Genomic DNA, 12,660 nt, shown 5'->3' with positions numbered 1-12,660 from the left:
CATCATCTTTTCCTCTTCTTTCTCACAAGCAGGAAACGAGTGCAATAATCTTGCTCATGTTCCCTGATAACTGCTAACAGAGGCATTATGGCCACTGATACTGGATGTGATATATAGCTATCCTGACAAATAGCTATAGATGGCCCTAAACTAAATAAACCCATTTAATCTTATTTTAAGGCATGTCAAGTTTGTGGCTCTAACTACATCTTGTGAAAGCAAGTTTATGACTCCCTTGAAGATGGAATTGGCATTATTTGCTCAATTATTCTTCTAGTTGTGTGCCTTCATGTTGTTTCCAACTAATGGCAACCCTAAGGCAAACTTGTGACAGGATTTTTTGGCAAGATTTGCTCAGAATGGGTTTGCACTTGCCTTCTCTGAGTGTGATTTTCCCAAGGTTATCCAGTGGGTTGTATGGCCAAGCAAGATTTCAGAAGTTGGTCTCCAGAGTCTAATATTCAAACCACTACACCGTATTATATAGAAAAACTACAGTAGATTTATACACAATGCTGAATGTTTGGTACATGCTAGTTGCAAAAATGAAATATGTTATACCATTGTGCTCTCTTTCAACAGGGCTTTGAGCCAGATCCCATGGTGATTCAAATAGCAGAAGATTATTCCAGAAAGGTATGAACATGCATTTTTCAAATGTTCTGTATTCTGCATTCCCTGTGAACTCTATTTACTTCTTTTGCTTTGTTTATGTTAGTACTGCACCAAACTGTTTCTCACCACTAATCCTCTTGAAGCTGCCAATGGAGCTAATGTTTTGATCACAGACACATGGATAAGCATGGGGCAAGAAGAAGAAAAACAAAAGAGGCTGAAAGCTTTCCAGGGTTACCAGATCACAATGGAGGTAAAATACAAAAGCCTTGTCATTTCGTTTTTATGTGTGTTTTTTAGTTTTCAGCAGATAGCTCCAAAAACATATTGGGCATCATTTACATTAGATGATGTTGAAAACAAGTAAATATATTCACTGAAGTTGCAATTGATGAACATGGCATTTCTGTCAAGTTCTGTGTATGCAAAGAGGCCTCACTAACACATGAAGAAAGTGATCAAACCCAGGAAAAGTTAACCTTTTTTCACACCAAACTACAAGATACCTTCTAGTTTAGTATTCTAATCATTAACTGCAGAGAGCAATAAATGACAAAAATCATAAATGAATGGAATACGCTTCTGCTGTGAAATGGAAATAAAAGCAACACTCAGCATTTAGATCAGAAGCGGGAACCCTTGTAAAGAATGGACAACCTTAAAAACTGTGGCATAGACACTGAGAACTGGGAAGCCCTGGCCCTTGAGTGCTCTAATTGGAGGTCAGCTGTGACCAGCAGTGCTGCGGAGTTCGAAGAAGCACGAATGGAGGGCTTAAGGGAGAAACGTGCCAAGAGGAAGGGCCATCAAGCCAACCCTGACCAGGACCGCCTTCCACCTGGAAACTGATGTCCTCACTGCAGGAGAACATGCAGATCAAGAATAGGTCTCTTCAGCCACCTACGGACACACTCCCAAGACACCAAAGATGGAAGACAGTCCTCCTCAAACTACGAGGGATCGCCTAAGCTAAAGAATGGACACTTTTCAGTCTGAAGCCTAAAAGTTTAAATGGGAGGAATCAATGAAATACAAACTTAACACAGATTTTAAAAAAAATTTCTTTCTAAATTGAAACCAGTGTCACTTCTCTGTTTTTCTTGTCCTACTATTTCTGTTTGTCCCCAATGAGATACTCAGGGTGCTGTCTGAGACACTTATTTTGTTGCATAATTATTTTTTCTGGTGGGTTTTGGGTGACTTATTTTCAAATGGTTTGGCGAATTGCCTTCTTCCTGCTCTCTCTTTGTAGCTTTAGTATTTTAGCAAGGATATTAAATCTTACGCCAAATGGACTGTGCTAATCTGATTGCTAGAAACATACCAGGTAGAGTAGAGTAGACTTGTTTGCATAAAAATATGAAATGTTAGGGAACTATTTTTATACAATTTGAAAATTGAATCTAATGAAATAGTTAAAGTTGGTACCTGAAAAAACCATCTACTTTATTTGAATCAATAGATTAGTTGAATGGATTTTACATTCATTTCTCAGAATGCCTATAATAGATGTGTTCCATACTACTTCCCATGATATGAACATTTGAGTATATATTAGATTATGTAATGTGTTATTGACAGACAAGGATATATTGCGGCCTTCTAGCATATGATTTAATACCCGATTATTGCCATTACAAATACATTATACTTGCATACACAGAATGTATTCAATGACCCACCTAGATTTTTATTCTTATTTCAAATATGAAATGCTATAGTCAATACTTCTTGATTACATTGATGCATTTTGAGCAGCCCAAAGGATGAGCCTTGCCTTAGTAGATTCCCAGTTGCTTGCCCTGAGAGAAGTGCTGATTAACCAGTTGCAAGATTACTATATTATAAAAGAAAGATACAGGTAGGTACAGGAAGGAATTATAAAGCTAGGGCCCTTCCAGACAGGCCTTATATCCCAGGATCTAATCTCAGATTTTCTGCTTTAAACTGGATTATATGAGTCCACACTGCCAGATAATTTCGACTAAACAGAAAACCTGGGATTTTTTTTATCATGTCAGAAGTGACTTGAGAACATACTACTAGTTTGCGAATTAGCCATCTACAGAGACACTGCCCAGAGAACACCTGGATGTGTTAGCTGGGAGGCATCTCTCATGTCCCCGCAAGCTAGAGATGACAGACGGGAGCTTACCCTGTCTCTCAGATTCAAACTGGCAACTTTCAGGTGAGCAACCCAACCTTCAGGTCAGCAGTTCAACCGGCACAAGAGTTTAACTCATTGCACCACTGCAGTGGATCAGATCCTGGGATATAGGGCCTGTCTGGAAGGGGCCAAAATGCACTTCCAACACACTAGAGTCAAGAGCATCCTTGTTACCCCTATGGCGAGAGCTGCAGTAGATGACATATAAGCTTTGTGTGTTTATAGGTATACTCATTTAAGGGAGTAGATGTGTTCCTTCTTCAACAGAAAATTTGGTATCAGATTCAGAAATAGCGGGTAAATAATAGGGATAGGTTCTTGCTTCATGTAGACAATTTTGGAGAATTTCAGATTCCAGAAAAGAAATGTTCAGTCTATATAAGACTTCTAGCATAGCAGGTGCACCTACATTAGTATATTAATAGACTTAATACATTCTGTGTAAATGTGTGTGTTTTTGTAATCTTGCCAATATCATTTGGGACTTCGAACACAGCATTCACACATACAATTGATATAACCATATCACATTTCCTTAATAACGCTACCTGTCCCATTTAATAAATAATAATAATAACAACAACTTTGTTTTCCGCTCTATCTCCCCAAGGGAACTCAGGGTGGATTCTAACATACAATGCCAAACATTCAGTGCCTCTATAAACAAACAAACACTGACATAAAATCCCAGAGAAACTTCACATATGAAAATAACATTAAATCCTAACATCAAATTAAAGCCAAACATCAATAAATTAAACTACATGTAGTCAAACAAAATTATTATAGCCTTGGAGTGGGATTCGGGTACTGAAAAGTAAGCCCCATGGAAATACATGAAGCTAAAGGCTGGACTTTTTCCACTCTTGGTTTAGAGATCATGAGATCCAGAAAAGCATCCTGCTTCTGCAACCACAAATAATAATAATAATAATAATAATAATAATAATAATAATACTTTATTTATACCCCGCCACCATCTCCCCAACAGGGACTCGGGGCGGCTTACATGGGGCCATGCCCAGGACAATACAATATAGCAAAATATAAAAACAACATATTATAATACAATTAAACAATACAATAAATAATAATATACAGTACAACACAAAGTCAAAAAAGCAATATAACAGGGCGGGCCGCATGAGCACTCAGTTAAAACTTGGGGTGAGAAAGAAATAAGAATAAAAACCACAGGGAACAGGGACATAAGATAGAGAAACAGTCTAGAGGATAGATGTTGGGGGGAGTAACAAAAGAAGTGTATAACAGTTACTCTCCGAAAGCACACCGGAAGAGCCATGTTTTTAAATCTTTCCTAAAGGCTAAAAGAGTGGGGGCTTGCCTGATTTCAATGGGCAGTGAGTTCCACAGACAGGGGGCCACAGCAGAAAAGGTCCTCTCCCTTGTTCCCACAAGGCGGGCCTGAGATATAGGCAGTGGCGACAGGAGGGCCTCCCCTGATGATCGGAGAGATCGGGCAGGTTTATGGTAGGAGATACGGTCACGAAGGTAGGTGGGTCCCAAACCGTTTAGGGCTTTATAAATGATGGTCTGCACCTTGAATTGGGACCGGAAGATGAACGGCAGCCAGTGGAGCTCCTTGAACAAGGGAGTAGATCTCTCCCTGTAACTCGCCCCCGTTATTAATCTGGTAGCCGAGTGTTGAACCAGTTGTAGTTTCCGAGCTGTCTTCAAGGGAAGCCCCACGTAGAGCGCATTACAGTAGTCCAGACTAGAGGTAACTAAGGCATGCACCACCGTGGTCAAGTCAGACTTCACAAGGTATGGTCGCAGTTGGCACACCAGTTTGAGTTGTGCGAAAGCCCTCCCGGCCACCGCCAACACCTGAGCCTCAAGCGTCAACGCTGAATCCAGGAGGACCCCCAAACTGCGGACCTGTGATTTCAGGGGGAGTGCAACCCCGTCCAGCACAGGTTGCCACCCAATACCCCGATCCGACGAGCGACTGACCAGGAGGGCCTCTGTCTTGTCAGGATTGATCCTCAGCTTGTTCCTCCTCATCCAATCCGCCACAGCGGCCAGGCACTGGTTCAGCATCCGAGGGGCTTCCTTGGAGTTAGATGGAAACGAGTAGTGGATTTGTGTGTCATCTGCGTAGAGATGGCAACACCCTCCAAAACTCCGGATGACCTCTCCCAACGGTTTCATGTAGATGTTGAAAAGCATGGGGGATAAGATAGACCCTTGCGGGACCCCACAGGTCAAAGGCCAGGGGTCCGAGCAGGTGTCCCCCAGCTTCACCATCTGGGAACGGCCCTCTAGGAAGGACCGGAGCCACTGCAGAACAGTGCCAGCAAGCCCCATCCCGGAGAGCCTCCCCAGAAGGATACCATGGTCGATGGTATCGAAAGCCGCTGAGATGTCCAAGAGAACCAGCAGGGTCACACTCCCCCTGTCCAGTTCCCTGCGGAGGTCATCCACCAAGGCGACCAAAGCCATCTCGGTGCTGTGCCCAGGCCTGAAGCCAGACTGCGAGTGGTCCAGAAAATATTGATAAGATGGTGTCAGGTTAGACCCTCATTGATAGTTCCACGGTAATAAATGAGAACCCTTCACCTTGTTGATGGGAAGCTTCCCACTGGTGTGGAAATCATCTATCGGACAGATGGCAAGCTATTTAACCTCAGCAGACTAAGAGCCAAAACTAAGGTCACCACAACATCTGTTATAGAACTCCAATATGCCAATGACAACGTAGTCTGTGCGCACTCAGAAGAAGACCTACAAGCCACTATAAACACCTTTGCAGAAGCATACGAGAAGCTCGGCCTCTCATTGAACATCGAGAAAACCAAAGTGCTCTTCCAACAGGCACCAGCTAATCCCTCTGCAATGCCAGGAATGGAGCTTAATGGTGTAACATTAGAAAACGTTGACCATTTTCGCTACCTTGGCAGCCACCTCTCCACAAAAGTCAACATTGACACTGAAATACAACACCGCCTGAGCTCTGCGAACGCAGCATTTTTCAGAATGAAGCAGAGAGTGTTTGATGATTGGGACCTCCGTAGAGATACCAAGGTGCTTGTTTACAAAGCCATTGTCCTCCCAACCCTGCTCTATGCCTGCGAAACGTGGACGGTCTACAGACATCACAACAAACTCCTGGAGCGGTTCCATCAGCGTTGCCTTGGAAAAATCCTGCAAATCTCTTGGGAAGACAGGCGGACAAATGTCAGCGTGCTGGAAGAAGCAAAGACCACCAGCATTGAAGCGATGCTCCTACGCCATCAACTCCACTGGACTGGCCACGTTGCCCGAATACCCGATCACCGTCTCCCAAAGCAGCTACTCTACTCCCAACTAAAGAATGGGAAATGGAATGTTGGTGGGCAGGAAAAGAGATTTAAAGATGGGCTTAAAGCCAACCTTAAAAACTGTGGCATAGACACTGAGAACTGGGAAGCCTTGGCCCTTGAGCGCTCTAATTGGAGGTCAGCTGTGACCAACAGTGCTGCAGAGTTCGAAGAAGCACGAATGGAGGGCTTAAGGGAGAAACGTGCCAAGAGGAAGGAGCGTCAAGCCAACCCTGACCAGGATCGCCTTCCACCTGGAAACCGATTTCCTCACTGCGGGAGAACATGCAGATCAAGAATAGGTCTATTCAGCCATCTACGGACACACCCCCAGGATGGAAGACAATTATCCTCGAACTACGAGGGATCGCCTAAGTAATAAATGAGAACAAAAGATTAAAAGGGGAATGGAAATAAAGCAAGCCAGAGGAAGAGGAATGCAAAACCCCCAGTTTGTATGTATTTATTTGGCTCTGTAATGCAATCTATATTTCATTCATCAGGATCAAACTGATAAAAGAGTTTGTGTACTTCAGAAACAGTTGAGAAGCTCTCATATCAAAGTTTTCTAAAACACATTCAGCATTTTAATAAATATAGGCACTTTGAAAACTTTCTCTCTTATTTCATTTGACAGTACTATATGAAATGGGCATAAAAGAACAAATGATATAAATATATCCTTTTCCCCACAAGCCGCACATGTCACATTTTGCACAAATGTGATAAGATGGAATATCTATGCATTGCCAAATACTTCTCCCCCTGAATGTACCGAGAAAGGACCAAATACTTCCTATCCTCTAATTAACCCACAAAGCACAAAACTTGAAATAGACTGTTCACATCTCACGCAGCAGTGAGCAAGAGAGCAATTACTTTAATAACTGTGATGCTGACAAAACAACCAGAAGTAGAATAGGTATCCAATTCTTTTTGGACTTTTGTTATGTTGATATGATCCCAGCGGTTTTGCCAAAACTGGAAACCAATCTTGACAAATATAGTAGGTGGTACTTCCTTTCAGCTGTCAGCTTGGTGTGTGGTCTTCTATTATTCATGTTGCATATCTTAGATCTCTATATATTTTCTTTTCAATTTGTAGACTTGTAAAGTGGCTGCTCCCGATTGGACATTTTTACACTGTTTACCCAGAAAGCCAGAAGAAGTTGATGATGAAGTATTTTATTCTCCACAATCACTGGTTTTTCAAGAGGCTGAAAACAGGAAATGGACAATTACGGTATGACCATTCTGATCCTATATATAGGCATAGCACTGATGACGCAAATAGCTATTGTGCTGCCATATGGATGATGCCACTCTACCAATTTACTGGTGGCTACATTTTTGTCAATATATCCTTTTTGTCAATATATCAAATCCAGGGTCTGTTGATGCAACTCGATTAGGAGTAGGGAAGTAAACATTCAATTAATTTGACCTCACTTGCAAAGGTGAATAATGTATATAGTTTCCTTCAGGCTGTGGGGACAAACAAATATTTTTGTATAATTCTTTTTTGGTATTTCTGCAGCCCAAAGTGTTTGTGCAACTGCATTTTCCTCCATGAAACTCACGGGAGTTTTGCGCATATTTGCTGGGGCTTGCACACACACACACACACACACCAAATCTTGTGCAAAAAAATGTTTTTTTTCATGAAAATATCTTTCTCTCCCCCCACAAAATTCATATTTATTGCATGAAAAGTCGTTCCATATAGTCACATGATATTGTTATGCAAGATGATATAGGTTTTGCATACAAAAACACAACATTTTGCTAAAACATTAAAATCAGCACTTCTTAGCAGAATAATTTCCTGAAATACTTAGAGACCTGTGAATAGTGACCAAAAAGTGCAGCATTTTTGTCACAGTGTTATTCTTCGTGACCTGGTTTGTCCCAAGTGTTAGGAAAACCATTTCACTTCATCCAGGGAATGAGTAAAGTTAAATATTCCAACTCTACTCAGTAATGACTTAAAAGACCTTTGGATGGCATCTAATTATTCCAGTCCCCACCATATAGTCCTTATCCCACCCAACAACTCTACTCGTCTCTGTGCTTTCATTGAACCACATTGGACAATTTTGGGGGTTGCCACACTCCTAGCCATCTGAGGCCATCTTGGCCTAATCTGAAGTGGGTTGTCTTTTATACATATAGGATTTCCAACACCTGGACAGGAACTATGGTGAACCAAAGTCCTTTTTCTGTGGAAGAACCTATATTCATGTAGAAGATACCCACTTCAGACTGAGCCAGCATTGTCAAGGAGATGAAGCTAGTATGTGTGCCCCCACTTGGCCCTCCATAGATTTATATAGAATGCCTATTTTGATGGGCGGTCACATCACTAAATGATTTGAAGTCAATATGTTGAATCCCAGCCTATTCATTTGCTATGGTAGGTTGCCCAAGCCTTCCACCTGTCTTACTTCACTACCCAACAATACAATCCCACCTAGGTTTATATACATTTCACAGCCCTTCTCCCTGCTTCCCACAAACCCGTCTTCTACTTTCCTCTTTGTTGAAAGAACTAGATAATTTCCTCTTTTGAACCCTTTTCTCTTTCTTGGCCCCCATGTCACCTGGAAGTTCACTGTAGAATTCCAGAAAGTGAGAACCCCTTGAGCATAAAATCAGTGGTATGAATTAATTGTGGTTTACAGTACATCTGAGTCCAGCTGGTTTCATCGGAAGCTTTGTTTCTGAATCCAACTTATTATGCATATACAGTGTATATAGTTTCTCTCCCCAGTGTGACTAGTTATTTCATTTATTCACTTACTCTCTTTCTTAGGCTGTCATGGCTTCTCTGCTGACAGATTATTCACCACAGCTGCAAAAGCCTACATTTTGATTTTTGGATTTCTGCCAAGAGAAAACATTCCACACCAGGAGAATACTTTTCTTCATGAAGATTGTCTGCCTGCCTCTCTGTCTCTGTCTCTCTCTCTTTCTCTTTTCAAAATTATCAAAAGATGAAAACAATGGTGATTATTGATCAATGCTGTGGAAGGTTCTTGCATATATATTCTCTTGGTTAAGTGTTACAGCTGCATTTCATTTTCTCATTTCCTTTTTGTTTTATAACCTGCATATTGATTAGTCTCCTTGATAGCTACAATGTAATAAAATAGTCAGAAATGAAGGCAGTAGTTACATTGCAGTAGTAAAACTGATATCATAAATGTACCCAGGAAATGTGTAAAGTGGAAATCACTGCAATATTCTCAAAAACTATCATATTTTCCTGCTAGAGGATGTGCTATCTCTGTGTAAATGTCTCTATGTGTGTGTGAGAGAGAAAGAATAAATGAGAGAGAGAGAGAGAGAGAGAGAGAGAGAGAGAGAGAGAGAGAGAGAGAGAGAGAATGCACCTTATCCCCTTCCCTTAAAAACCTGTATGTTTCAATTCTGTTGGAATGAATCTGAAATCATTATCTTCAGAAAGGAGGCTTTGAGTTGGACAGTTATACTTGAACTTTGTTCCCCTGCAGATAATAACTTCTAGGATCTGCCTAATAAATTCCCTGTTCAGACTAGAAATGTTACTGGAATTTGATCTTCACAAAGTGTAAATTGCTCTGATTTCACTCTCTGAGATAAATGTGTGGGTTGGAACAGAGAGTTTTGACTTTGAATTTCTAGATGCTATTCCTGGCCTTTAAAATGTCTCAAAATGTAGTTCATAGGGTGCATATAGATAAAGTGTCTTTACAGAATCCATATTTTTACAAACTTCAGTGTATGTATGTGCAGGTATGCATTTTTAGAATTTGGAATTAATGTGAAATGGTCAAAATAGACTTCATTTATTTAATATCTCTCCTTTTTCTTAGTTCAAGAACTAAGGAACTACCACATGAATAAAACAGAATACAGTTGAAATACCAATCAGTTATAATATTAAAGAATACTTTCTAAAATAAGCAAATGCATTAAAACCAATCATTCAATTTATTTTTTTACAACATTTATATTCTGCCCTTCTCACCCTGAAGGGGACTCAGGGCGGATCACAGAACACATACTGCAAATGTTCAATGCCCTTATACAGACAGGGAAGACAACATATACATATATATAGAGAGAGGGGGGGGGGCAGGCAGGCATTTTCCCATCTTTGGCATCCTGGAGGTTCTGCTCGATTCTGGCCACAAGGGGGTGCTGTCTCTCCATCCTTCATGTTGAAGAGCCCTGATCACAGACTTCTTCCTTTCTTTTGATCGCTGACATTTTCTGGTATTTCCTTTTTATGGTGCCATAAAATACCTCCCCGCTTAAGCGATACCTAATTTATCTACTCACAACTGTTTTTGAACTGCTAGGTGGACAGTGAGCTGGGCTGGAAGGTCAGGCGCTCACCCTGACCCACGCTTCGATCTGCCAACCTATCAATCGGTAAGATTTATTGCAGCTGGCGATTAACTAGCTGTGCTAAAGCCTGGCCCTTTAAAAAAATTAAAAGTTTTTAAAACATAAGAAAAGGGGAAGGCACACCCCAAAGACTCAAAATTGCCTTTTGACTCTTCCTAAGCATCCTATTAGTGATCAAAAGTCTGTCTAAATAGATAGGTTTTTACGTTCCAATAGAAAGACAAAGACAAGTATATGACAAATGAATTTACAGCTGGTCCTTCACATTTGCAAAGCTGATTTTGTAGATCTGATTATTTGCAGATTTGATTAGAACATTTTCTCTAGAACCTCTAGGCCTTCAGTGCAACTCAGTGGTCACCTTCTACCCAAAATTGACCATAGTGTCATCCTGGAGGAGCTAGAGATTTATAGATAGGTATTCTCTCAGGTTAAAAATAATAGTGATTTTATTATTTTCTTTTTTTCCTATTTTTGTGGGGTTCCTCTGCTCTGTACCCAGGGAATGTGGAGGGCTGACTGTAATTTTAGTGACATCCTCATAGCCTTGTTCCAGCATCTTGTAGCTTAACATGTTGTCTGAGAAGACGTAACTCATGGCTTCTTACTCACATACCATCCTCACCCATTTTGTTTTTTGACCATCCGTTATATGTAATGCAAAATCAGTTATCTATTTATAACCATTCTGTATTTATTCTATTTTAAGTTTTAGAATTGTATTCTGTTTTTCCTCTAAAAACTATGCTGGAGATAGCTAACAGACATGGAAGTAATGTTATAATTAAAACATCATAATTTATCATCCACATCCAATATAAAGTATTACATGAAGTAATAAAAACGGTGTGTTTTTTAATTTGGTGTTTGATGTGGATATGACAGTACCATAGGCTGTGTTATCCTTTCATCAATATAACAATGAAAAATAGGTTTTTGTTTCCATGTTCTGGTATAATATATACAATTCCTATCTTCAATAAAGGAATGATGTTACTTGAAATGTAAATCCTGGGAAACCCCTTATCACCAGTCATTATGTTTTAATTGTGACCTTTTATAATATGAACTGATCTCGGGAGTTTTCTGTGCATCACAACCAGCTACACAATGCCCTTGGATACAACAGGGGCCTATGGATAGAAATCCTCCCACAATGAATATTGGGCAACTCATACTGGCTTTTCTGTCTCCAGACTCTGACCCTTACTTGTTGTAGCTAACTCTGAGGATGCCTGCCATAGATGTGGGCGAAACGTCAGGAGAGAATGCTTCTGGAACATGGCCACACAGCCCGAAAGACATACAACAACCCAATATTTAGTTGTGTCTATCACATTTATTCTATTTACCTATCTCCAATAATATAAATCTATCCTTTGTCCAGTTAACAGGAGAGTGAAAGATTTCTCTGGAGGAAGCCTAAAGATCTTCTTTAAAGCATTTCTTTCTTGGAAAAGGTTTTTAATGAAACTTTCAATGTAGTTTTTAAGTTATATTTTATTGTGATAATGAGTTAAAAATGAGAACAATAATTTAAAAATAGTAAAATTGTTTTTGTTTTAACCTCCAATCTATCTATCTGTCAATTCACAGCATAAAATGGAAAATCTGTATGTGTGTATGTGGTGGAGGTGTCAATTTACATAGGCTCCTGTCTCCACAAACTGCTTTAACCCACAGTGCTGAGGAGCCACCAAAGCCCTCCCTCCAAGGATATTGCAGGTTACAGCAAGCCACATCCCAGGGTTCCTGTCTCTCTCCATTGGTGTGGAATTTGCATGAACCCACCCACTGCCTCTCCTTTAACCCTTTCCTATTCTTTTCTATGGCAAACAGCAACTGAACATACTAGAGAGAGAGGTTTGGGAGAATTCACAGTGATTTATAGGAGTTGTAGGGACTGGAGTGTATAGTTCACCTGCAATCTAAGAACACTCTGAACCCCACCAATGATGGACCTGGAACTAACTTGGCACACAGACCCAACACAGTCAACTTTGCCTACTTGCGGGGTTTGGGGATGATTGACCTTGAAATCTGGGGGTTATAATTCACCCTTATCCAGAGAACACTGAACCTAGCTGATGTCGGATCTTGACCTCACTTTGCATACAAACCCAACATGGCCAACTGTGCATACAGGCAAGGTTTGGGGGTGATTGT

The 12,660-nt window shown here is 40.6% G+C and overlaps 1 protein-coding gene across 2 annotated transcripts in view; it reads left to right on the top strand.

Moving 5' to 3' along the window:
* The window catches only part of otc (ornithine transcarbamylase), a 37,283-nt gene extending 25,770 nt beyond the window's left edge, over positions 1-11,513 (top strand). For both annotated transcript variants that reach the window (XM_008107384.3, XM_003218919.4), the window contains 4 exons: positions 583-636; positions 719-868; positions 7,208-7,345; positions 8,915-11,513. In XM_008107384.3, coding sequence (XP_008105591.1) covers positions 583-636; positions 719-868; positions 7,208-7,345; positions 8,915-8,974 — 402 coding nt within the window. In that variant the 3' untranslated portion in view covers positions 8,975-11,513. The remainder of the gene's footprint in view (positions 1-582; positions 637-718; positions 869-7,207; positions 7,346-8,914) is intronic.
* Positions 11,514-12,660: the final 1,147 nt, after the last annotated feature.

Source organism: Anolis carolinensis, chromosome 3 (genome assembly GCF_035594765.1).
Source record: "Anolis carolinensis isolate JA03-04 chromosome 3, rAnoCar3.1.pri, whole genome shotgun sequence".
In the NCBI taxonomy this organism is placed as follows: Eukaryota; Metazoa; Chordata; class Lepidosauria; order Squamata; family Dactyloidae; genus Anolis; species Anolis carolinensis.
This window is presented reverse-complemented; position numbering and strand designations above follow the sequence as displayed.